This window comes from Lithobates pipiens, unplaced genomic scaffold (genome assembly GCF_037356315.1).
Source record: "Lithobates pipiens isolate NorthernLeopardFrog02 unplaced genomic scaffold, aLitPip1_a1.2 Scaffold_8, whole genome shotgun sequence".
NCBI lineage: Eukaryota > Metazoa > Chordata > Amphibia > Anura > Ranidae > Lithobates > Lithobates pipiens.
The window spans coordinates 447,918,578-447,943,180 of record NW_027507903.1 but is presented as its reverse complement, the minus strand read 5'-3'; the positions used below and the strand labels follow the sequence as shown (position 1 = coordinate 447,943,180).

Here is a 24,603-nt window from a genome sequence, read left to right as displayed (position 1 = left end):
CTTGATTACCTGCTATAGAGAGCTCTGCAACTTTCCTCCTTCGCTCCAAATTTGTGGGTGGAGCCTCAGCTTCATTACATACTATACAGGGACATTAATCCTCCATGGTACGCTAAGGAGGCTGGAATGCAACTGGAGCTGGTCTGACCTTAGAATGCAGCTGTGAGAAACATTCACTGTGATGGGGGGAGCCTGATGGAGGAAGTAGTAAGGTAACTATTTACTCCCTAAACTATTTACTCCCTAATCCTCTGCCCCTAGACTAAACAATCATTTAACCCTTGCAGTGCGGGTGTTCCCTCTGAAAGGGTCAATTTTTTTTCCCTGGAGTTGGGCTTTAAAGCAAAACAGCAGGCACAATGTAAAATCATAATAGAAGAAATAGCTGGCAACCCAAGAGCTTCTTCTTGCAAAATTTATTAAGCACAACAGCAGTGTACAATCCACATAATTCTTATGTAATGTAAAATCATCCCAAAGCATTGTTTTAGCTCTATTGAATCCCAAAAATGGAGGATCTTCTGGTATACTGTATGGCATTGCTGTCTGTATCGTGCATTCATTTCTGTTATTCAGTTAGGTAGATTGGGTAAGAATATGGATGGGTAGTGGACCAACTGTGGCCACCTGCACAGTCAGACAGCCCTCATATCAAAAGTAGCCTGAATTGGTCTACTCAATAGCACAAGCCCATCATTCATTGTCATCCCCAGTAGGCAAAACGTTGTCCTAGGCAGCTATGATTCAGCAGCCATAATGGTAGTAGCTGGGGTGGTGGAATAATAAAAAAAAGAATAAACCTGGAATATTAATAGGTAGAAGCATTACTAGTACATGTAAGGATTTTCATTTTTGCCAGGAGTTTTACTTTTTTAATATTTTTATGGAATTTCAAATGAAAGTACAATCACTGATTAACAAGCTCATTCTATTAAATTACAATGCATTCTTAATCAACATTTGCAGTGTTAGACAAATGCCAGGTGTAGAGCTATCAGACCAGTAAAACACATAGTAGTCAACAGAGAATGAAAAAGGTCAAGTTCTGAGGTTACACCTAACAATATAACATTTGGCAAGTATTCAAATTAAATAACCTATAAGAAAGACATCTATTTGAGAATTGCATCTTGATAATACTGGAATTCACATCTAGGAGAACAGCAGTTGAAGTATATGGAATGGCCATCAGGAAAATGACAAAGAATGTATTGGCTATATGGCAGGAAGGAAAAAAGAAGGGAAGAAAGAGAGACCAGGAATAAAGGCTTTACACAATACTAGTGAGTGGTTATGGGAACAGTTCAAACCTCAAGCCCACCTTTTGGGGGTAGGCTGCCTCTCCCTTCCCCCCCCCCAGTTCTACTTTTAAGTTTGCTGTACATGTTACAATCTGACTGTATAATCTCCTTTGGATCTATGAACAAAAACTGTATGTTGTGCAAGGGTCTGCCTAAATGAATACGGATTGATTGAGTAGTTTGGGTAGGCCCTCATATTACATAGTTTTGGTAAATCTAAAGTTAATACGAAGATTGTATACACTAATTATAATATGTATAGTGAGTTTAAGAGTTCATTTCATGTTTTCAAGAAAAGGGACTTCCCAGAAATAACTGAAACTGCTTATATGTGTATATCATAAATCTTAAAAGTTCATGTCCGGTGATCCATAAGACTAAAGCAACGCTCTTCAGTGTATTTAACACAGAATATCACACAATTTATAGTAGTACACCCTGTGACAGGTGAGTCCCACTGGAACATAATCCTGTCGAGTGTTCTTTAGGGGGCTTGACGGATAGAGTATAACAACCTTCACTGCACCACTTGATTCCACTCCCCTCAAAATTTGCACTCACCAGATTAAAATGGAGTAAATGCTTTTAGGGACTGTCTTTCCCATTAACAGCCACATTTAGGAAGGCTTCACTTCATCAATACTCAATCAGATCTCTTGAGCAGTTGAAGTGTGTCCCTCACCCCATCTGGTCATTAGAGCTCTGATACCGCTGATAGTCTAATTATCTTCAGTGAATACCGCACACTAAAACAACCAGAACATTCAGAGATATTGGCAGTTTAACTTTTATGTGAATTTTTAATTTTTCTGCTGGGATTATTATTTCTTTTTTTGTTTACCTCCTCTGGCCAAATCTGGACTTTTGTTGCCAACTTCAGCAGGATAATTTGTAGACGGAAGAGAAGGAGTCCAAATGCTCTGTAGAGTTTATGAAACTGTGGTACAATTGAAAAGTACACTGCCTCTAATCACACATTCTAAATGTGATCTTCACTGAAATAATCACATGGCACAAGGGGCTAGGGCTTTGAATTAAAGGTAAGCCCTAGTAGACAGCTTTTTAAAGCTTGGTTCAAGGGATGACTTTCAATAGATCGCAGCGAGATATCTGCTCTGCTGCACAAAACCCTGACCCAGAATCTTATATGTGATTGAAGCATCTGTATGTTGTAACATGGAGGGGTCCTCCTTCCCGCAGCACTATAGCTGTCTAAACTTTAAAATTCCCTGTTGAAAAGAAACATATTTTAATATGGAGAGCCCGTGATCACCATCCAGACACTTGTAATAGTCTTTATTAGTCTCTCAAAATACAAAGAGTCTTCAAAAAAATTAAAGGCAAACAGTCCATAGTCCTGGTATAATTTAGACCAAAAAATGGCTCACCGCCAGTAGCTCAGTCCCACACTTTGGCTTAGGATTCCCATCTGTTTCGGGTACAAGACAAGTCACAGGAATTCAAACAGCCCACACTTTCTCACAACTAGAGATTACTCCCCCCATCTCATATATAGGTGCTGACTCCTTCCTGCTGCTTTCCAAATTTCCCTTGCAGATGGGTTAGCCCTTCTGGGACCAAAAGCCCTGTAATCAGAGTTTAAAGACTCTTTCCCACCAAGAGTCTCTCCTAATCTCCGAATTCCTGGTCCCAAATGAGGACTTCCAGTCCAGAGAGTACTGTAAATCAGTCCCCTCCTCTTCGAATGAACTGCCTTGAAACCCTTTAACCTGCATGGACCAAAATGAGAGCCCCTGAGTACTAAAAAATGTCGCTTGTACTCTCCCTTAAAAAAAATGACAGCCCAAATAGTGGGAAATATATCTCCTGCCCAGGACCCATCCCTGGTGTCCTGTACAATATTTGAATTTATTCTTTTAAAGGTATGATCAAAAGAAATTAATTACAAAACTACTATACATTTCCTTTCATACATCAACACATAATTTAAAAAAAACATTAAATTCATAAGACTAACGTTCCCTTTTAAAGCTAAACTCTAGACAGATATAAAGACACAAATTGCTGCTCTGTAATCATTAATACATCAGTAAATGCATTTTTAAATACAAGCAGTGTAAGTACCGTATATACTCGAGTATAGGCCGACCCGAATATAAGCCGAGGCCCCCAATTTACCCCCAAAAAAACTGGCAAACTTATTGACTCGTGTATAAGCCGAGGGTGAGACATGCCTGTCCATCCCTGTGTGTGTGTCCGTCCATCCCTGTGTCTCCGTCCATCCCTGTGTGTCCGTCCATCCCTGTGTGTCCGTCCATCCATCCCTGTGTGTGTGTGTGTGTGTCCATCCATCCATCCATCCCTGTGTGTGTGTCTCCATCCATCCATCCATCCATCCCTGTGTGTGTGTGTCTCCATCCATCCATCCCTGTGTGTGTGTGTCTCCATCCATCCATCCATCCCTGTGTGTGTGTGTATCCATCCATCCCTGTGTGTGTGTGTGTGTCTCCATCCATCCATCCGTGTGTGTGTGTGTGTGTGTGTGTGTGTGTGTGTGTGTGTGTGTCCAGCCTACCTGTGTCCCGAGCCTTTGTCCCGAGCCTCCGTCCCGTGCCTTGCCTCCTTGCCTCCGTCCCGTGCCGTGCCTTGCCTCCGTCCCGTGTCGTGCCTTGCCTTGCCTCCGTCCCGTCCCGTCCCGTGCCGTGCCGTGCCTTGCCTTGTCTCCGTCCCGTGCCCTCTTCGTCGGCGCCTCGGCGGCCATTGTAAAATTCAAAAGCCGCGCCTCCGCCTTCGCCTGTGATAGGCGGAACACTGAATTTCCCAGCAGCCTGTGTTCCGCCTATCACGGACATCGTATCATCCTCGTCCGTAGTACGAGGATGAGACGATGTCCGTGATAGGCGGAACACAGGCTGCTGGGAAATTCAGTGTTCCGCCTATCACAGGCGAAGGCGGAGCCGGAGGCGCGGCTTTTGAATTATAGAATGGCCGCTGTCTGTCTGCTCGACACGCTGATCGAGCGGGCAGACAGCGATGACTCGAGTATAAGCCGAGGGGGGCACTTTCAGCCTCAAAAAAGAGGCTGAAAATCTCGGCTTATACTCGAGTATATACGGTACCTGAATTTGATCTGGCATCCGCCTGTTGTAGGCAGGAAGAGAAAGCAGACTGACAGAGATCACCACAGTACTGCTTGTTATTGTTAATGTCTACTCACAGGTTTGGGTGAGTCCAGGACAACCTGGTCTCAAAGGAAGTGGGTTGAATCGCACTAGCCATCAGTGGCAGAAAAACATAGTGTGGTAGAGACCTCTGGATTGAAGTTGAATATTGCAGCAAAAGCTGGTTTTATTATTTTATTACTAAATGGGCTGCTTGATTTGATCTTATTATTTTTGGTTGGATTTCTGCTTTAATGATTTCAATAGCTCCTCATCATGGAAAAAAACCTGTCCAGCTTTTCATTTTTTACGATGACCTCTGGCCTGAGCGGCATTCACTAAATAGCCAACGCAGCTTAAAGTTTGAGCGTTAATTTATGGGAGAAGACAGTAGAAATGACAGATGGAACATTTTTTCTTCTGACAGACACATCTGTGTCGTCGCTCCCCTGCTCTCTATCACTCCCTGTTAAACACACACTGTTCTGACACCACGTTCTATTACTGTCCCTCTGCTCTGCAGGTATACTAATGATTGTTAAGCCGTACACAGCATTGCCACCGCGCATTAATCTTATCCCGCTGCAGCAGTCGCAAGCATCTCATGCAAAGTAGTGCTGGCACTTGGCACAGTGCAAGGCTCATTTATTCCAAAAATGACTTTTTTAAAAGCATAAACACACAGTTGTTTTGAGTAATGTAAATATCACTACAAAATGATTTCATTAAATTGCTTTGGTAATGAACTGAAGTGGTAATGTGATTGCAGCAGTGTTAAAAAGCATTTTTTGTTCCTAGCAGAGTTAAGGTTTGATGTTTAATCATCAGTATGACAATGTAAAGGATCTGGTAATAAGAAAGGGTGGCACAATGGCATAGCACATATGTCTATGAAGTTAGAGCCATGGGTGGCCCTGCAAGTAACACTTAGGCCGCGTACACACGGGCGGATTGTCTGCCCAACTTAGTCCGCTGAACCGTGTTTCAGCGGACAATCCACTCGTGTGTGGGCTTCAGCGGACTTTTTCAGCGGACAGTCTGACGGACTTTGTCTTTCGGAATTTCCGTAATTTTGTCCGTCCAAACTTGGTTTTGTCCGTCCAAACTTGGTTTCAGCGGACAGTCCGCTCGTGTGTAGGCAAGTTGGACGGACTAAGTATAGCGCATGCTCAGAAAGGATTTACACGGCCGAAGGTTGCATTGCAGTGTATTGGACGTCGTTTTTCTAGTCCCGTCGTACGTGCTGTACACGTCATCGCGCAAGTTTTCAGCGGACTGTCTGTTCATCGTGTGTGGTCAAGTCCGTTCATTCAAAAGTTGAACGGACTGTCTGTCGGATTGTCTGACGAACTTAGTTGGGCAGACAATCCGCCCGTGTGTACGCGGCCTTAGCTTGGCAAAAGTCAAACTGAAAATTGACTAAGCCGGGTGGAAAATTATCACCCAAATAGTGACCGCATCTTATTAAATAAAGTCATTGTTTAACAATGCCCGCTGCTGTGGGTGCCGAAATACAATGAAGATTCCTCCATCTATGATGTTAGCATACATGGGGTAATCAAGTGATTTTCTCTCTTTCGCACGCTAAATGCCTAAACTACAATCCGTCTATGCCCAGCCATATATATGTAGAGAATCCTCTGAAAATGATAGCCACATACTGAAAAATATAGACAGATTACTTTTTGTTATTCTGGGTTGATTCTAACATGACATAAATTCATCTCAAGAGGTGGCCAGGAGAACGTTGTTGCTTAGTTTCCTGTCACCACTTTAATTATCTGTATTTTCCCTGAATTCCTGTCAGTATAGCTATGAAGTAATTTCAGTTCAGAGCACGATACATCTTATGTGAGTTTCTTCCTGTAATCATCATAATGGAAACATGAGCTATACAGTACTTTACTGATGGCACCATCTTTGATGTCACTACAACACCAAGCCTCTGCAGCCTTTATTGAAGTCTGTGTTTGTGTGTGTGTGTGTGATGTTAATGAGGGCTGGGTGTGTAAAATGAAAAAAAAAAAATAGGTCTTTATTTTGGAGTAGTATCGTCTGGCTAATGCCAGCAACAGCTAGTGAGCACGCATAGAGTTTCTAAACACTGCATATTTTGTATAAGTATGGAAGGGATATTGCTTGCTGCCTGGGTCCTTCTAGGAAGTCTCCCCTATACTTTCTGTCCTGGAGACACAAGAAAAAATAAGAGGCATGCTCTCAAAGTGAACAGAATTGTCCAGAGGCGGCTCTCTAATTCGGCAAATTAGGCGGTCGCCTAAGGCCTCGCGCTCCCAGGGGCCTCGCGGCCGCCACCTAGTTTGCCTAAGTTGCGGAGGGCCCCCGGACGGTGTCCCCGATCTGTCTTTAACTTGGGGGAATACGGTGTCTGCAACTACTTTTCCCAGCTCGGGCGGGTGGGTGGACTAACCAGTTGATAACTGCTCAAGGTCCCCGGGTCAGTGGGTGGCTGTATGTATTTGCCTCCCCGGCTCCTCCCCCCTTTTGCCACGCTCTGCGAGTCTTCTGCATGCCACAGCTGAGAAGCTCCCTGCTCTACTCTCCAGAATGGATCAGCCTGTAATGGAGGACTTGCCAGAGCTGCCGTATCATCGAGGAGCCAGTTTGCCACAGCTTTAAGGTACTACCCGACACTTACGGGCTGACAGCATCCCCTGATGTCACCTCCTGACCGAGGGCACCCGAAAATCAAGGCTGCCAGCCGCCCATGACTTCACAGCCCTGAGTGATGTGATGTATGCCATCTGGCATATGATGCCACCTACTGACCCCCTGCCATAATCATAATCCTCCTCATCATCCCTCTGTTCCTGGCATCCCACTACCTCCTGTCACCATACTTCCTACCAACTTACCTCCTGTCATCATTTCTATCCTCACCATAATCCCCCTGTGCCTGGCATCCTACTACCGCACCCCAGGTCATCTTCACCCCCACTGCCAGCTTCCTACCACTCCACCCCCATCATCTTCACCCCCCTGTACCCCACTGCCAGCTTCCTACTACCCCACCCCCGTCACCCCCCTGCACTCCACTGCCAGGTTCCTACCACACCATCCCCATCATCTTCCTCCCCCCTCCACCCCACTGCCAGCTTCCTACCTCCCCACCCGCATCATCTTCATCCCCTCTGCACCCCACTGCCAGCTTCCTACCACCCCACCCTCGTCATCTTCATCCAACCCTGCACCCCACTGCCATCTTCCTACCACCCCACCCCATCATCTTCATCCAACCCTGCACCCCACTGCTAGCTTCCTACAACCCCACCCCCATCATCTTCATCCAACCCTGCACCCCACTGCCAGCTTTCTACCACCCCACTCCCGTCATCTTCATCCCCACTGTCAGCTTCCTATCACCCCACCCCTGTCATCTTCATCCCCCCTGCACCCCACTGCCAGCTTCCTGCCACCCCACCATGTCATCCTTCCTGCACCCCACTGCCAGCTTCCTACCATCCCACCCCCATCATCTTCATCCTCACTGCCAGCTTTCTACCACCCCACCCCGTCATCCCCCCTGCACTCCACTGCCAGCTTCCTACCACCCCACTCCCGTCATCCCCCCCTGCACTCCACTGCCAGCTTCCTACCACCCCACCCCCATCATCTTCATCCCCCTGTACCCCACTGCCAGCTTCCTACCACCCCACCATGTCATCCTCCCTGCACCTCACTGCCAGCTTTCTACCACCCCACCCCCATCATCTTCATCCCCCTGCACCCCACTGCCAGCTTTCTACCACCCCACTCCCCTCACCTTCATCCCTCCTGCACCCCACTGCCAGCTTCCTACCACCCCACCCCATCATCTTCATTCTCACTGCCATCTTTCTATCACCCCACTCCTGTCATTCCCCCTGCACTCCACTGCCAGCTTCCTACCACCCCACTCCCGTCATCCCCCCGGGCACTCCACTGCCAGCTTCCTACCACCCCACCCCCATCATCTTCATCCCCTTGTACCCCACTGCCAGCTTCCTACCACCCCACCATGTCATCCTCCCTGCACCTCACTGCCAGCTTTTTACCACCCCATCCCCATCATCTTCATCCCCCTGCACCTCACTGCCAGCTTCCTACCACCACCGTCATCTTCATCTCCCCTGTACCCCACTGCCAACTTCCTACAACCCACCACCCCGTCATTTCCCCTGCACCCCACTGCCAGCTTCCTACCACTCCACCCCGTCATCTTCATCCCCCTTGTACCCCATTGCCAGTTTCCTACCACCCCACCAATCTGTAACCTTCACCCCCTATACCCCACTGCCAGCTTCCTACCACTCCACCCCTGTCATCATCATCCCACCTGTATCCCATTGTCAGTTTCCTACCACCCCACACCCTGTAATCTTCATCTCCTTTACCCTACTGTCAGCTTCCTACCACCCCACCCACTATCATCATCATCATCTTCCCCATACCCCACTTCTGACATCCTACCACCCTGCTCCCTGTCATCAACATCACCATCATCCCCCTGTGCCCCACCTCTAGCATCCAACCATCCTACCCCCATCATCATCACCCCCCTGTAGCCCCCTACCAGCCTCCTACCCACCCACTGTCATCATGCCTCTTTGCTGACCTCCTACCACCCCACCCATTTTCATCAACATCCCCATCATCCCTCTCTACCCCACCTCTGGCATTCTACCACCCCACCCCCTGTCATTATCATCCCCCTGTACCCCACCTCCGACATCCTAGCACCTTGCCTCCTGTCATTATCATCCTCATCCCTCCTGTACCCCACCTTTGGCATCCTATCACCCTATAACTTATCATTATAGGGAAGATATGATCTCATCCTCTCACCCCAATGCTACCACCATCATCCCACACTGCATCCTGTCATCCAACCAACTGTACTCCAACAGTTGCATCACACATCACAATACTGCCCTGCCACCCAGCGAGAGGTAATGATGTCCTGTAACTTCTGGAAAACAATCAATGATGAGCAGTAATCTATAGCAATTAGTGAGCGGTAATAATGTGCAGTAACCTCTAGCAACCAATCAGTGAATGATAATGATAAGCAGTAACCTATAGCAACCAATCAGTGAGCAGTAATAATGTGCAGTAACCTCTATCAACCAATCAATGTGCAGTAATGATGTGCAGTAACCTCTAGCAATCAATGAGTGGGCAGTAATGATGTACAGTACCTCTAGCACCAATCATTAAGTGGTGATATTGTGCAGTAACCTCTAGCAACCAATCAGCGAGCAGTAATGATGTGCACTAACCTCTAACAACCAATCAGTGAGAGTGAACCAGACTTTTATTTGCACATTATTAAAGTTTATTTTTTTATTTTTAGATAAGTCTATGTGCATGTTTGTTTTTTGGGATGTTGGGGTGGAGAGGGAAATTGCTAGGGGTCTATTGCTTGAATTATTTTTTCCATTATGGGAGTTAGTAGGGCCTCATGTCTAAGATTTGCCTAAGGCCTCACAAAGCCTAGAGCCGCCTCTGGAATTGTCACAGGAACAGATTCTCCCCTTAGAGCAGCTGTCTCCAACCTTTTTGGTACCAGGGACCAGTTTTGTGGCAGCCAATCTTTCCAGGGACTGGGTGGTTGGACTGGATATTCACGGACTGGATATCCCTCATTCCTCCTTCACACCACAACCCCCCTTCACAGTGTCCACAGTCCCCCTTTACATCACAGTTCCATCCTCCCTTTAAAGCAGTCCCTTTACATTAATGTAATGTAAAGGGTGCTTGTTAATATGAAAGACTCCTGCTCTTCAGGGTTGATCTCCAGATCCAGGAGAAGACACATGGACTCGGGGAAACAGACGCACAACAGGAGATGAGCTGCAACTGTGATCTGTTATAGTCCTGATGGGACCACGGTTGCCTCTCACCTCCTACTGCATGGCCTGGCCATCAACAGGCCATGGACTGGTACCGGTCCATGGGCCAGGGGTTGGGGACCCCTGCCATAGAACGTTTTTCCTCACTACTTGCTTTGGTGTACACTCAAAATTTTTGGGATTTCCTCTCACTCTCGGTCTCGATGACAGCTGCCTAAAAAACAGATAAAGGGTTAATCTTCCTAGCAGGGACATCGACCCCTATAAAGAAACATTGAGGTAGGGTTTATCTCTTCTATACTCTATCTTCTAACAACATTGGAAAACATTTTTTTTTACATACGCTTTAAAGTTACATTGAAGCCTCTCTTTGGTTCTGTAGCCACCACGTGTTACCTGATTTGTGACTGATTTACACTTGGAAATGCCCTACAACAGGAAATGCCTGTTAGTGAAAATGCTGAGGAAGCTCAGTTTTTTAAATTCCTTCCCAGCATATTTAGGTGACTGTAGTGGCAGAAATGACGGAGTGACAAATCAGTGGGCACCATAGTAGACCTTATACTCAGAAAATGTTGCTGCAGACTGATAAGAGTGTAGAACCTCTTAACCTTTTAGTTTAGTTTTCTTTCTTCCAACACTTCCAAGTCTCAGCAAACAGCCCGTAGAACTGTTAAAATTTGAAAAATTGTCAGGGCCAGGAGTTTACAGCCAAGTAAATATAAAAAGAATAAAATAGATCTTAAAAAGGTGAAGTCTAGGCATATCTATGTATATATAAAAATGCATTTGTTAAAGTTGACCTCCAGCCTTATCTTCAGTATTACAAAGTTGTACAGACTCATCTGGACTGAAATAGCTCACTTTGATTTTACTGCATGCTCTGAGCTTCTCACAGTGTGAATTAAAAACTGCAGCAAGTCAGATAGACCACGCCTAATTGAAGAACATCCAGCTCCTTCCTTGCCAAGCCTTGCTACCCCTGGCTTGCCTCTTTCATTCATTGGATTTCAGTTCTTTCAATCATGCAGGCTCAGGATCACAAATGGGTGTAACCTGTGGTGATCTGCATGCAAATGTGGTCTGCCCAGAAACACCCACTCCTCCAGACTGACATCTCCATATGAAAGCATTTTCACATTTACTTAACCTCCCTGGTGGTATGATTATTTCTGATTTTAGGTGCTGAACGCGGTACAATTTTTTTTCATGAAAATTTCCCGTTTTATATTGTAGGCCTGCAATTCTTAGGAATAACTCACTTAAATCTGTTCAAACCAGAGTCTGGTAGACATCCCGGGTATGATAAAGTTTATAATATAATAAATAACTATAAATAATTATAACAAATAATAATAAAAAAATATTCAATAATGTAATCAAATCCAAAAACACAGAAATTTGCTCAGTTGCAGAATTGTCGCTGTCATTAGATTTAGTGTTTGATGATGAATTTCCCCACAAATCGCGATCGCTCAATTCTGCAAGTGATTCTAATTTATTATTATTATATTATACAGGTTTTATATAGCGCCAACAGTTTGCTCAGCGCTTTACATATTATCGCTGTTTTCTAGTTGGTCTAAAATCACTTTTGACATAAAGAGACACTTTTCGGTTGCTATGGACAATCTCCAAATTCCAGGCAGAAAAAACAGTATTTATAATATAAAAGTGCATGCAGGGCACTGGACAGACCACTAGGGACAAAGGGGATGTGTATTTTTTTATACAGTACAGAATACAGTATACTGTATGTGTTTTGTGTTTTTACTTTTTTGAATTTGGCGCCAACCTCCGCTCCCGTGCGTCGTAACGTCGCAGGGAACGGAGCTCAGCGGTACTCGGGCACTGTGTGAATCGAGCGGAGGACATGTTATACTCACCTCCACCGTGCAGCTTGTTTTGCACAGAGTAGCCCCGAACCTGCTCTTCTGGGGTCCCTCGGCTGCTGTTTCTGCTTCCCCCCCCGCAAGTACTTCTCTCGTTCATGCGAGCTCCCTCGCATGGTGAGAAGTATTTGCGGTCGCGCTCCCGTGATACAGCCGGCGGCTATAGCTGCTCACTGTATCACTCGGCCCCGCCCCCGGCGCGCCGTGTCATTGGATGGCATTGACAGCATCGCGAGCCAATGGCTGTGCTGCTTGTAATCCATCCACTCTAGCCAATCAACGGCCAGGCTGAGCGGCGACGAGGATGTCGGAGGCGAGCGCAGGACTTTTGAGGGGTCAGGTAAGTAAAACAGGGGGCTGGGGGGGCCGGCACTGTCAGATGTTTTTTCACCTTAATGCATAGAATGTATTAAGTTGAAAAAATGTTTACCTTTACAACCCCTTTAATACATCCCAGAAGCCAACCCACTTCATGCATCAGGACTGAACCAAGGTGCTGTGATGTCTTTAGAGAGCTATGTACATCACCCTGCTTGCCCCTCCATCCAGTCATGATCTGCCAGTGTTGCATAGAAAAGCAGAGACCTAATGATGACATCACTCTGAAATAAGTTATAGAATTGAAAACGGGCAAGATTTTTTCAAATTTCATTAGCATTTGTAGGGAGCAGGGAAGGCAAAATAGTAACAGGCTAAACTTCAGATTAGAAAAAATGCTGTGTTTTTAAATGCAACTAATAGTGAAGCTTGCAGAAATAATCAAGAAGTTTGGAGAGCAAACTGGTTGGAATGTATCAAAGCACGTTCCCTTGCTTTTAACATGAATTTAATAAAGACCTAGTGAATTGAAATGAGTTGTCTGTATACGCACTTCTCTTGCACCTGCACTACTTCAATCTTAATAGAATAAATGAAATCTTGGGTTTTACTTGAAGGTGCTGATCATGTCTGCAAGCTTGATTAAATGTAATCCCGCTAGAACACCTGGACCATACACAGCAGACTAGTAACTAGAGCAAGTTGATTAAAAATTAGATGGTCGCATCTCACTTTGTAAAGAAGCTGAATTTTGATTCGGCCTCTCGTAATCCTATATACTGCAGCACTCACACTAGGAAAGGGAAGGCCAGCATTAGGGAGCCAATCAGTGCGCTGCAGTGAACATGAGCTAACAATTAAATTTTAAAAGGCGCTAGGGAAGAGGGAGGAGCTCAGCAAGCTGCTTCTGCTCCTACACAGTCCAATCACAAGCTAAAGGCAGGAAGGTGTCAAAGCTGTATTGCTTATCTGTAGGTCAGGTCACCAGCCTGGCTCTGTAGTCTAAAATTGTCTAAGGACTGAAATGCAAATCACTTTTCCAGTAACAGCTCCAAAATATGAATTGCAGTGGTATATATAGCTGTTTGCCTGAAATCTAGTTTTAAATGTAATCTTAAACCAATTCACACAAATCAGGTAGGCTATATGTAACACTATTATAAAGGTGATGCTGGGCTTTGTCTTTGGCTAAGCAGGGGTTAATGGCAGCTGTTAGTGGATTCAGCACAGCGTGGAGATCTGTCCCCACTACATGCACCCTGCAGTGCTTATCCTTGCCCACACAGTCGGCTCTTGAAAGCGAGATTGATGCTCCTGTCCATTAAAAGCCGCCAGGTGCTTGCAAGCAAATGACTGGAAAATTTTCTCAAAACCAAAATAGCATACTTAAAGACTCCAAGGGGACACTTCTATCCAAATAGGAGATCATAAGTTCCTGTTTTAGTATCTCAGTTTTATTTTCCTTTTTAATAATGTGGCAGCAAAGAATAGACAAGGTGAATTAGAGTGTGAACCTGAGAAAGGTATGCTTTTCTCTTGTGAGGACAAATGATTTACATATTGTGAGAACAGAAAAACAAGCCAAACGTGGTATAATGGATAAAATACAGCTGACCTTGGTAATATAGGTAAACAGATAATGGAAAAGGTTACACCTGCTCACATCAGTATAGTACTATAGACCAACAAGGAGACTAGAGCTGTCCTTGTTCAGTTTCTAGGGCAGACAGGTGAAAGGTCATGTTATACAAAAGCAGTGGTTATAATAAACTTTTTAAGCATTTGTACGGGCATGGTCCAAATTTACCTCCAAATATCCCTCCACTTGAGCATACCCCTGTATTATTTTTTTTTCTTTAACCTTGCTTCTTTATTAATACATGGCTATTTTTCTTGTGATCATATGACTTTTTGCAGGGGCAGCTACTGGGAGGAGGGATAAGAGGGTGTGCAAGGTTGGTTTCTATTGATAGTATGTGGGCTTTTGCAAGTCAAGACAGCATGTTTGTTTTTGTGGAAAATAAATCAATGTATGCATGTGGAGAGGAACACTTGGGGTGGGGGTCAGCATAGTTCTGTAGTCTGGCAGAGGAAAACTCAGGCAGAGGTGGCGTCACTGCTTGGGATTTCAATGCAGTGAAGGCAATATTGTCATTGAACAACAAGGTCTCTGGCAGGATCTCCAGGTTTAGGCATGCTCTCAGAAATGAAACACATACAAAAGAATTCAACACATTACATTACTTCTGATGTTGAATTCTGTCGTCAGAAAAATTTCTGATGGTGAGTACCCTCTTCACTTTCGATTTGAGACTAGCATCAATCAAAAAACTGACAAAAATGTGTCCATTAATATGACCAAGGCTTTAGACTTCAGATCATGCCCTAATCCATACACTTCAGAATTTATATCAGCACCAAAGCAAAAAACTCAGACCTCAGATAATGCCACAATCCATACACTTCAGACCTCAGATGATCCCCCAACCCAGGGGTCCAAAGCATACACTTCAGACCTCAGTTCAACCCCCCATGCATTCATTCACTCAGATCAGCCCCAAACCCTGTATTTTCAGGTATACAGACACATTGGCAGGCTTCTTCCGCAAAGCACAGCAGCATTCTAAACCTCTGTTTGGTTCTCAGTGATGTCAGGGGTCCATGGGTCAGGCTTCCTAATTTTCAGCCTAGTGAGCTGTCAATACAGCCATTGGCAGCAGCTTCAACTGCAAATGGCATTACATACCTGCCTGGGCATGCATTCTGGGTTAAAATCTGAAGGTTTTTATTGTAGCCTCTGACCTTGTTGGGAAGGTTTCTGGGAAACCAGGAGAAATTTCCACAATGAGAAGAAAACTCAATAAAAAGCTAAAAGAAGTTCTATCTTTTTCACACAACATCCAAAACTAAAACATTTTGGCTGAAGTTGAACTATAATAATGTATTCAGAATTCAGAAGAAACCTTTTCTTTCTAATTCCACCCAGATTGAGCTCAGCAATTTCAAAGCCATTCTATCAAATTTTTAGGGACTCGTTAATGACGGGAATAGTACCACTGGATTGGTGGAGGGCAAACGTGGTGCATATATTTAAAAAGGGAACAGTCTTTATTACGTAACTATAGACCTGTTAGTTTAACTTCTATAGTTGGGAAGATACTGGAGCATTTAATAAAAGACCACATAGACAAGTTCTTGCTGGAAAAAAAAACATTTTAAGCAACAGACAGCATGAATTCATGAAAGACAGAAGTTGTCAGACAAACCTGATTTCTTTTTATGAAGAGGTAAGTAAAACCTTGGACAGAGGCGTGGCGGTGGCAAGTTATGCACTTGGGGGCTAAGAATATGCATGCATCATACATGCTAGGGGGAATACAACTGAGGGAATCTGTAGTGGAGTAGGATGTTGGGGTTTTGGTAGATCATAAGCTCAATAATAGCATGCAATGTCAATCTGCGGTTTCCAAAGCGAGCAAAGTCCTTTCTTGTATTAAGAGAGGTATGGACTCCAGAGAGAGCGATATCATTTTGACCCTGTTCAAATCATTAGTAAGACCTCATCTGGAGTATGCAGTTCAGTTTTGGGCACCAGTTCTCAAAAAGGATATCGGGGAACTGGAGAAAGTGCAAAGAAGGGCAACCAAACTGATAAGAGGCATGGAGGAGCTCAGCTATGAGGTAAGATTAAAGGTATTTAATTTATTCACTCTTGAGAAGAGGAGAATATGGGGGTATATGATCAACATGTTCAAATATATAAGGGGTCCATATAGTGAACTTGGTGTTGAGTTATTCACTTTAAGGTCAACACAGAGGACATGGGTGCACTCTTTACGTCTGGAGGAAAAGAGATTTCATCTCCAAATACTGAAAAGTTTCTTCACAGTAAGAGCTGTGAAAATGTGGAATAGACTTCCTCCAGAGGTAGTTCTGGCTAGCTCAGTAAATTTCTTTAAGAAAGGCCTGGATACTTTCCTAAATGTACATAATATAACTGGGTACTAACATTTATAGGTAATGTTGATCCAGGGAAAAGCTGATTGCCTCTTTGGGATCAGGAAGAAATTTTTTCCCCTGCTGTAGAAAATTGGAGCATGCTCTGTTGGGGTTTTTGCCTTCTTCTGGATCAACTGTGGGCATAGAATTGGGTATATTGGATTGTAAGATATTTTTTATTTTATTTATTTATTTTTTTATGGTTGAACTGGATGGACTTGTGTCTTTTTTCAACCTGACTAACTATGTAACTATGTAGATGCACATGAAGTGTCCCCTTTTGTTGGTGAAAAGTACTGTTTGTTACTTGTTAATGACTTTTTTATTGTGCAACTTTTAGGATTTGCTGCAGCAATATCACATCTATGTTCCTTTCTTGACTTACTGTATTTTTTGTGTTTATGTCTGGCACAGGCATCTCCAGATGGTCCGTTCTGGTGTTGGTGGCTCTTGTCCGTCTTGCCCTTGGATCCGGTCTATCAGACGCTAATTATTTCCATGACTTCATTAAAGGAGAGGCTTTTCCATCTGAAGCACATATTATCTGTCTTCCTCCAGAGTCCCTCCTAAACTCCTAAAGGATTCTATGCCATAATGAGTATAGTTTAAGAAGACAAAAAGCATACGTTTTCAAAGTTCTGCACCATCCGTCCATAAGGGATAACCTTTGCTCAGTTGACATTGCTGCTTTGATTGACTCTCCAAGTACTGGTAACCTAGCACAAGAACAATGTTTTCACTGGAACCTTAATGGTCATCAAATATGTAATATCCACAAACCCTTCAGATATGGGTTGATACCCTTAAGTAATGAAATTTATTGATTCAGTGGCTTCATAATTTAGCTAGAACTTTTTCTTGTATTTGCCTCAGTGAAACAATATGTTAATAAGGTGTTCTCTTTTTTTTTCTGTTCTTACGCTTTTTTGAACTTGGCTTTAGCCATCTTGCTCACTCTTTCTATTGTTTTTTTTTTGTCTGCAAATCATTCGCCAAACTTCTCAGCAATGATAGTACAATGCTACAGCTGCCTTTCACATAATTTAACTGTGTATTCTATTTCGTTTGTGTATTTATTCTTTAAATTTATTGACAGACCCTAGCATATGTAGCTCTGAGTAAGTTTTGCTACAAGGGAAGTGAGCTTTTCTAAGTGCAGTTCAGCACTACTTTAGTCAGTGAACATGTTCTTGCAGTAGTGTCTAGTTGGCACTCTTGCACTTTATTATAAACAGCCATTTTTGTTCTAATTTTAGCAATTAAAAATCCTTGTTGTAAATTGTATGTTTGATGTATATCTGGAAATGAACAGGGTAACTTGTGGATTTATAAGAATATATTGTATTTAAAATATTGCCAAATGATAGTGGGGCAGATAAAGTGACTCTTTATAGAGTCACCTAGCTTCCCTCTCTCCCCAGCAGCATATATACTGTCCATTCCTAGCTCACTTTTCGGTCCATTCGGCACCCCCTGGGTATGGGTGAAGGTGTGATTTACTTGCGCTTTTCCATGTGCCAGCGATAGGTGTCCTCTGATTGGCCCATTGCTGTCACATGGGGCAGGCAAACGAGTCTATAGGCCTGTGTAAGTTCTGACAAATCAGGTGGTTTCCCAGAACTTTTTTTTCTGGCTCTGGTGCCAAAACAGAGCAGCACGGGTATGAGGATGGTGAATATGTGCTGCTGGGATTGGAGAGTTAAGCAACTCTTTTACTTTCCCCTGCATGGGTAAAGGAAAGGGTCACTTTAGGAAGGACATGAAAGTGTTGCCCAAACTGAACTTTAGCAGTTTTGGCATTTAAACTGACCACATAAGAAAACTGCGGTGCTTTTTAAGAAAAAACAGCCCTTTCTGTGAAAAAAATGCCAGCTGTTTAACAGTCCTAAACATGTGAACTTTACCTATAATGTTAGGAGCCTCCTGCTCAGCATGTCTAGCTGTCACTAGGGGGCACAGAGCATAGCCCCCCAACTCCCAACAATCAGAGCTCAGACATCTTGTATACAAGGTACCCTTTCAGCTTTAGAAATGGAGACAGAACTGTTAATAGTTTTTCTATTTGGATCTTTAACAGCTCTGTCTCTAGATACTATATACAAGTTTTATGTAGGTTGGTTTTCAGGCTAAAGCTGTTTTTCACTTGTGTATAGACCCTGGGGGGCTGAATTACATGCTTGCTGTTTACATGTTTTGGAACCCTATGAGTGGAATTGCTTTGGCCAACAATGCCGGTCTCATTCCTCAAACTGCATAGGAGGAGTGTCATGCTTTCCACTGAAGCCTCGACGATGTGAAGTAAGTAAAAAATCCAGCAGAGAGAGACAAATAGACCCCTTTGCTAAAACTATGCCACGTTGGCAGACCTTGGAACTCTGGTGTACAAAGCTTTTCATGGGTGACCCTCAGAAATATACAAAACTGGTGCTTGAGTGATCCTGCCGGTATCTACCCATAGCTAAAACATCAGTCTTGTATTCAGCTAAACCTTAAAAGCTGAATATAAGGCAAACCGCTAAATAAACATATGAAACTGTCCATCTGGTGCTTAAATTCATAGAGTGCTGTTGAATAACAAAGCAAGGTTAGTGACCTGACTTTTCTCTGCTGCAGTTAAGCAATACAGCTTGGTCATCTGTCTAACAATTTCCCAATTTCCCTTCGGGATTAATATAGTATCCTGTATTCTGTAACCCCAGCCTTTGATTGGACAGTGAAGGAGCAACAGCAGACAGACAGAATTATCCCTTTTCTTTCTCCTGTCAGAATTATCCTTATCAGCATATTTGATTTGTATGCAACACTCCTGATTGGCCTTGACTATCACCCTGCCCTCTCCCAGTGTGAGCGCAGCTATAAGGCTGGCCAAAGGGTTGCAGGAAAGAAATTTGCACGATCCCCCCCATCAAAACAGTCAGTGTTGACAGGCATTGCCGAGCAATTGTCTTCTCCGGGCAGAACGTGGGCAGGCAGGGAAAGCCATACCCACCGGGGGAAGACAGTGATTATCACTAGCAGCTTGATCAACTTGGTACATTCAGCCTTTCCATTAATGCTTTGAATGGTATATGGATGGCCTAAAGGGGATTACAGGAGGTTAATATCTTAGGGTACTGTGCAATGAGAAGCCTCACACCACCAACATAGCCCAGTCATGATGTAATCAGTTATGACCTAAATGATTAAGCCAGTGGGAGGGTGAAACACATCAAAAGGGCATTGCTTTCATAAGAGACAGGCTGAAGCCAATTCTCACTACATGATGACTGTGCTGTGTTGGCATGCAGCTTCTCATTGTCTTTCACAGCCACTTTTAGCAGACCCCTTGAATGCCAGCACCCAACAGTCATGGAATCACCGGGCTGCTGTAAGTTGGCGCTTGCAGTGGCGCTCTCTAAAAGTTTGTAAATTATACTTGCCTTACTCCAGCTTCAACAATGGAGAGGGTGACATTACATATTTTCCAGGTAGATTGATAGACATATTTAGCAGGCACTATGCAGGTGACACATCTGTCAAGCTACAGATCACCTAAAAGTACTAGGTGTGTGGCATTTAGTATAGGACTTCTCCAGTCAACATGCTGCTGCTGACTCTCTCAGTCTGTACCATAATTCTAAGGCACTACACATTTAGTGTGCCATCTCCATTTATTTTGTGGGTGTTTTGGAAAAGGCCTTAGTGGCACTAGTCTCTTGGGATTTTTTGCTTAAAAAATTTATAGTTATCTTTGTTGTATAAATGGTCAGGTAGAAAATAATTGCAGTTATACACTTTAAATATAAAAGACACCAAGGTCATTGGTGGGAGTTATTCTTACAGTATTCAGCTTAGGTTGAATCTAAAGAAATACTGATGTGCTCCACAAAATGGCTGCTTCCTCTGTGGAAAGCAGATAGGCAAACTCTGTGCTTAATAATGTTGCATTTTTAAATATTGAGCATTTCTGTATTTCTATTTAAATCTACTGACTTGCACTGTTTGTTTTTTTTCATATGATTTTTGTAGCTTTCTGTGTGCTACTGCCTTCTTTAATATAAATCAGCAAGGTGGAACTCTATAGGATTATATGGAATACTGCATTTAGCAGTGTTGAAAGGGCGTTGTGTCACATTCTTTTTATATATTCTAACATGTAAAAATTGACAAATAACTTTTGATGCAGCATAACTTATAGCAACCAACTAATCAGATGACTTTTTCCCTACACATTTGATAAATTAAATGTAATATCAGTTTTTTTTTTTGTTCTTTCTAGTCTTTCTTATTTTTTACTTTTCTGACTAGTTGGATACTAGCTATATCACTTGGTGCTTGTAAGTGTGTGTCACCCTAATGCTGCGTACACATGATTGGACATTCCGATAACGGCTTTTGTTGTTGGAAAATTTGAGATCCAGCTCTCAAAGTTTTGACAAAAAATGTCCGATGGAGCCTACACACGGTCAGAATTTCCGACAACAAGCTTCCACGAACATTTGTTGCTGTAAAATCAGATTGTGTGTACACGGCATAATAGTTTAATCAGAAAAAGAGATAGTAGCTAGCAGTGCTAAAGCCCAAAGCTGGCAATTCCCAACCACAGTCACATGACACTTTAGGCATATAAGGAGAGGCAGGAGGGGGATGGAGGGTGTCTAGCTTAGCAGCAGAAGACACCATTGAGCAGTAAAATGCTTTAACCTATCATGTCACTGTGAAGGTTTTCATTTATCTAGGTCATGGTATAGCTAGTAACTGCATTCAACTAAACTTGTTCTGTAACATTGAAGGTGGAGCTCAGATGCTGAATGGTGGGGTATCTTCCTGACACTCATTAGAAAGATGCGGTGTGTAGAAGCTACGAAACGTCTTCAACATTACAGAACAAGTCCAGCTGAATGTGACTTCTACTATCTAGATCATGTCACTATTCCCCTCGAACGTCCATGGAAGTCAAAATCTATAGGTGCCCTATCAACACTGACAATTTGGACTGTTTCCAGCAATGTTATTCATCTGAGTTTTGTTGTGATAGGTGTGCTTTAAGATCTTTGCTGTTTGGGGTTCCACCAATTAATTTATTCTGGGGTGGAACCACTATATTATCAGTTTCTTTGGTTGATTTACTTTATCATGTATTTGTAGCAAATGCATCACCTCTCACAGTGGTCCTTCCCTCCTAGACTTTAGTCACACAAATCATTGTGAATGCCTCCAGTAGTTGGTTTGCCCTTAACTCAGGTTGAACACAATATTTGTTACTTAGGGGTCCAGTTAAACTAAACATGGGTCAGACGGGTACAGGGATCCTTCTTACTGTCACCTGCACACAGCTCACATTTATCCGGCAATGAATAAGCATTTTTCTTGGCCTGTAGTCGAATGGGTGGCTCTAAAGTTGATCATGAGCCCCTTATGGTAATGCACAAAGCTGATGCACCCTCTTTTTGTGTTTTATAGTCACTTTAAGGTTCTGCCCTATCCCTAGAGGGCAGCAACAGCTGTTCTATGATCTGGAGATTACATTGGAAGATTTCCTTTCTCTGACATTGACTCTCTATATGCATTCAGGACTAGTGGGCCTACTACCCTTAGTTCTGATGTTATTTTCTTTTTACACAAAATGTAATACTTGAGGTTAGAAGAGCTTTATTGCTAATGACATATCCACTTAATAATTCAGCTCATTTGCTCTAAACAACCATTTTGAAACCACAAAAGCATTCTACCCAAGATGACAGACCCAGTTTACCTCATGTTAAGCACAGTTCTAGGACATCTCACAAGTGGCAGTGGGAAATTACACTTCTTCACAAGGGCGGTGTTCCAGAAGAAAACAGTTTGTAAATTAATATTCTAGTACAACTGAGGAGCCACTCATTTACCCCTTGCTGTGGTTTAGAGAGCTGTAATCAGTAGGCAGTGGAGGACAAGATGAAAGGCTACCTGTTAGAGCTTTGAATTTCTTTAAATGAAGAGCCGCAGTTAAGATATGTTGCATTAAGGTAATCATTTTAATCATATGAAATGAAAAATATGGATTTTTTTTTCTAATTTTCTGGCACCTCTTATGAATATTTGTGAAGACTTCTTGTATTGTGAACTGAAAGTTATGCTAAAAACGCTAAGTAATATTGTCTTTGACTAGCCTGTGCATAACAGCGAAATATCTGAGCATGTGGTATAGTAGTTTAATGCAGTGGTTCAGTGTTCTCAAGCTGTGACACTCACCCTCCCAATTAGCGAGGCCATCAATTATTTCATGCCATCAACCTTCTCTTTCTCAAGTTTATTTGAAATTAGTATGCCTATGTTTTTATGTTTTGGATAGAAAAGGAAAGAGATATTGATTGCCTTACAACACATGGTCCATGTAACTGTGCTTGTAGGGTCCCTGTATAATGAAAATCACACAACATGGTGTCTTATAAGAAATCAGAACAGCTTACCTTATCTCTGCTGTACATAAATCAGCGCATTTCCTGGAAAGAATAATTTACTACATAAACATGCTATCAAAGATGGCAGACTCCGGTCATCCAGTGGTAAGCACAATTTTAGGGCCTCTCATAACTTGAGTTTTTCTGCTGTCAAGGACACTGTTCGGCTTTAATTGCTGTCTTTGACTCCACTGGGAACTTGCTATCTTGGGTCCCAGTGTGAATATTTTACCTAATTTGCTCCCCAGAACAGAGAGTGAGATGAAATCTGGGCAAAGGGGACATGAGCAACAACAACAAAAACTGATTGAGGTTATAAGCCTTCCCTAGATTTTTTTCACTAAGGTCTATGTCCTAGTTGGAGAGCTAGGACCTTAGCACTAGGACAATCTGCAACTGAGAGACATTAACAGTCACTAGAATCCATAACACTGCCTATACGTGCTTTTGAAAAGTTTGCACACACTTTCAGGTCACACAGTGCCTGCTGAAGTGCAACATGAACTAGTCTGACATTTTCTTTTAACTAAGCAATAAAGAGATTGTAGGTTTTGTACCATTTTAGTTTTTGTGGTAGTCATAATTATGCTTGTTTCATAGTTTCTCTTCATCTAACCTTTTATAGAGTCCAAGATGTTATGTCTGCATTGTAATTTGCTGATGAACAATGATGATTTTGAAAAAAAATGTTTCTACTGTAAGAATTAGCATTAAAGAACTCTAATAATGTTTCTGCCTTTTTTTTCTACTTTTTTTTTTTTTTTGCTAAAAAAAACCTCCACCTCAATCAAAAAATCCTTCGTAATAAATATGGAAATGCAAGGTTAAATATGAAATTGACCCAACAACTTAATTTGCCCCCAATAACTTCTTAAAGGGGCATGAGTCTCATTGTAACCTTTTGCACCTTCCCCTCCAAGTGATCAATGAGCTTATTTCATTACCTAATCCATCTTTTTATAATGAAGGAATGGTTGGACAAGGGCAGGGGGGTTGTGTATGCCCAGAGAGGGGAATTCAAAGTTATACCTAGATTTTTGCCATAGTTATGACTATCTGATGTGGCTTTAGGCTGGATTCACAATTTTTGTCCTTCACTTTCACCTGGTAATCCTGCGAATAACAATTTCATGGGCCTGTGGAGACAATGGGGTTAACTAATGGCAAATAGACTGTGCACTTTGCAAAGTGCAGTTGCACTCTGCAAGTGCAATTGCTTCAGAGCTTAGTAAATGAGGTAAAGCTTCACTTTGCAAAGAGTACCCAATCATGTGCAAGGAAAGTTAAAAAAAATGCAATTATGCTTGCACATGATGGGATGATGGAAGTCAGCAGAGCTTCTGCTCACTTACTAATCTCTGAAGCAACTGCTCTTGCAGAGTGTAACTGCATTTGTCTTTAGTAACTGAACCCCACTGTAACTGACAGGAGTGCAGCAAAGGCAGGGAGCACAGGACGATATCAGTGCTTACATTTTTTGACAGGTATTGCACAAGTTGAACAGATACAACAAAACACTTTTATTCGTATTTAACAAACCTAAAGTAGGAAAATGAGATATGTTTATTGTTAAGGTTTACATACAAGCAATATTAGGTGGCAAGGCATTAGGGCCCCTCGGTAGATGCTGGATGGGTAGGAGTATGATAATTTAAATGTTTGCAGAAAGACAGTGGAGTTGATTTACTAAAGGCAAATGG

At 42.9% G+C, this 24,603-nt stretch overlaps 1 protein-coding gene across 2 annotated transcripts in view; it reads left to right on the top strand.

The window, feature by feature from the left end:
* Nucleotides 1–23,632, top strand: part of LOC143960078 (LON peptidase N-terminal domain and RING finger protein 1-like) — a 165,323-nt gene extending 141,691 nt beyond the window's left edge. For both annotated transcript variants that reach the window (XM_077468356.1, XM_077468357.1), the window contains exon 11: nucleotides 16,896–23,632. In XM_077468356.1, the coding sequence (XP_077324482.1) occupies nucleotides 16,896–17,051 (156 nt within the window). In that variant the 3' untranslated portion in view covers nucleotides 17,052–23,632. The remainder of the gene's footprint in view (nucleotides 1–16,895) is intronic.
* Nucleotides 23,633–24,603: the final 971 nt, after the last annotated feature.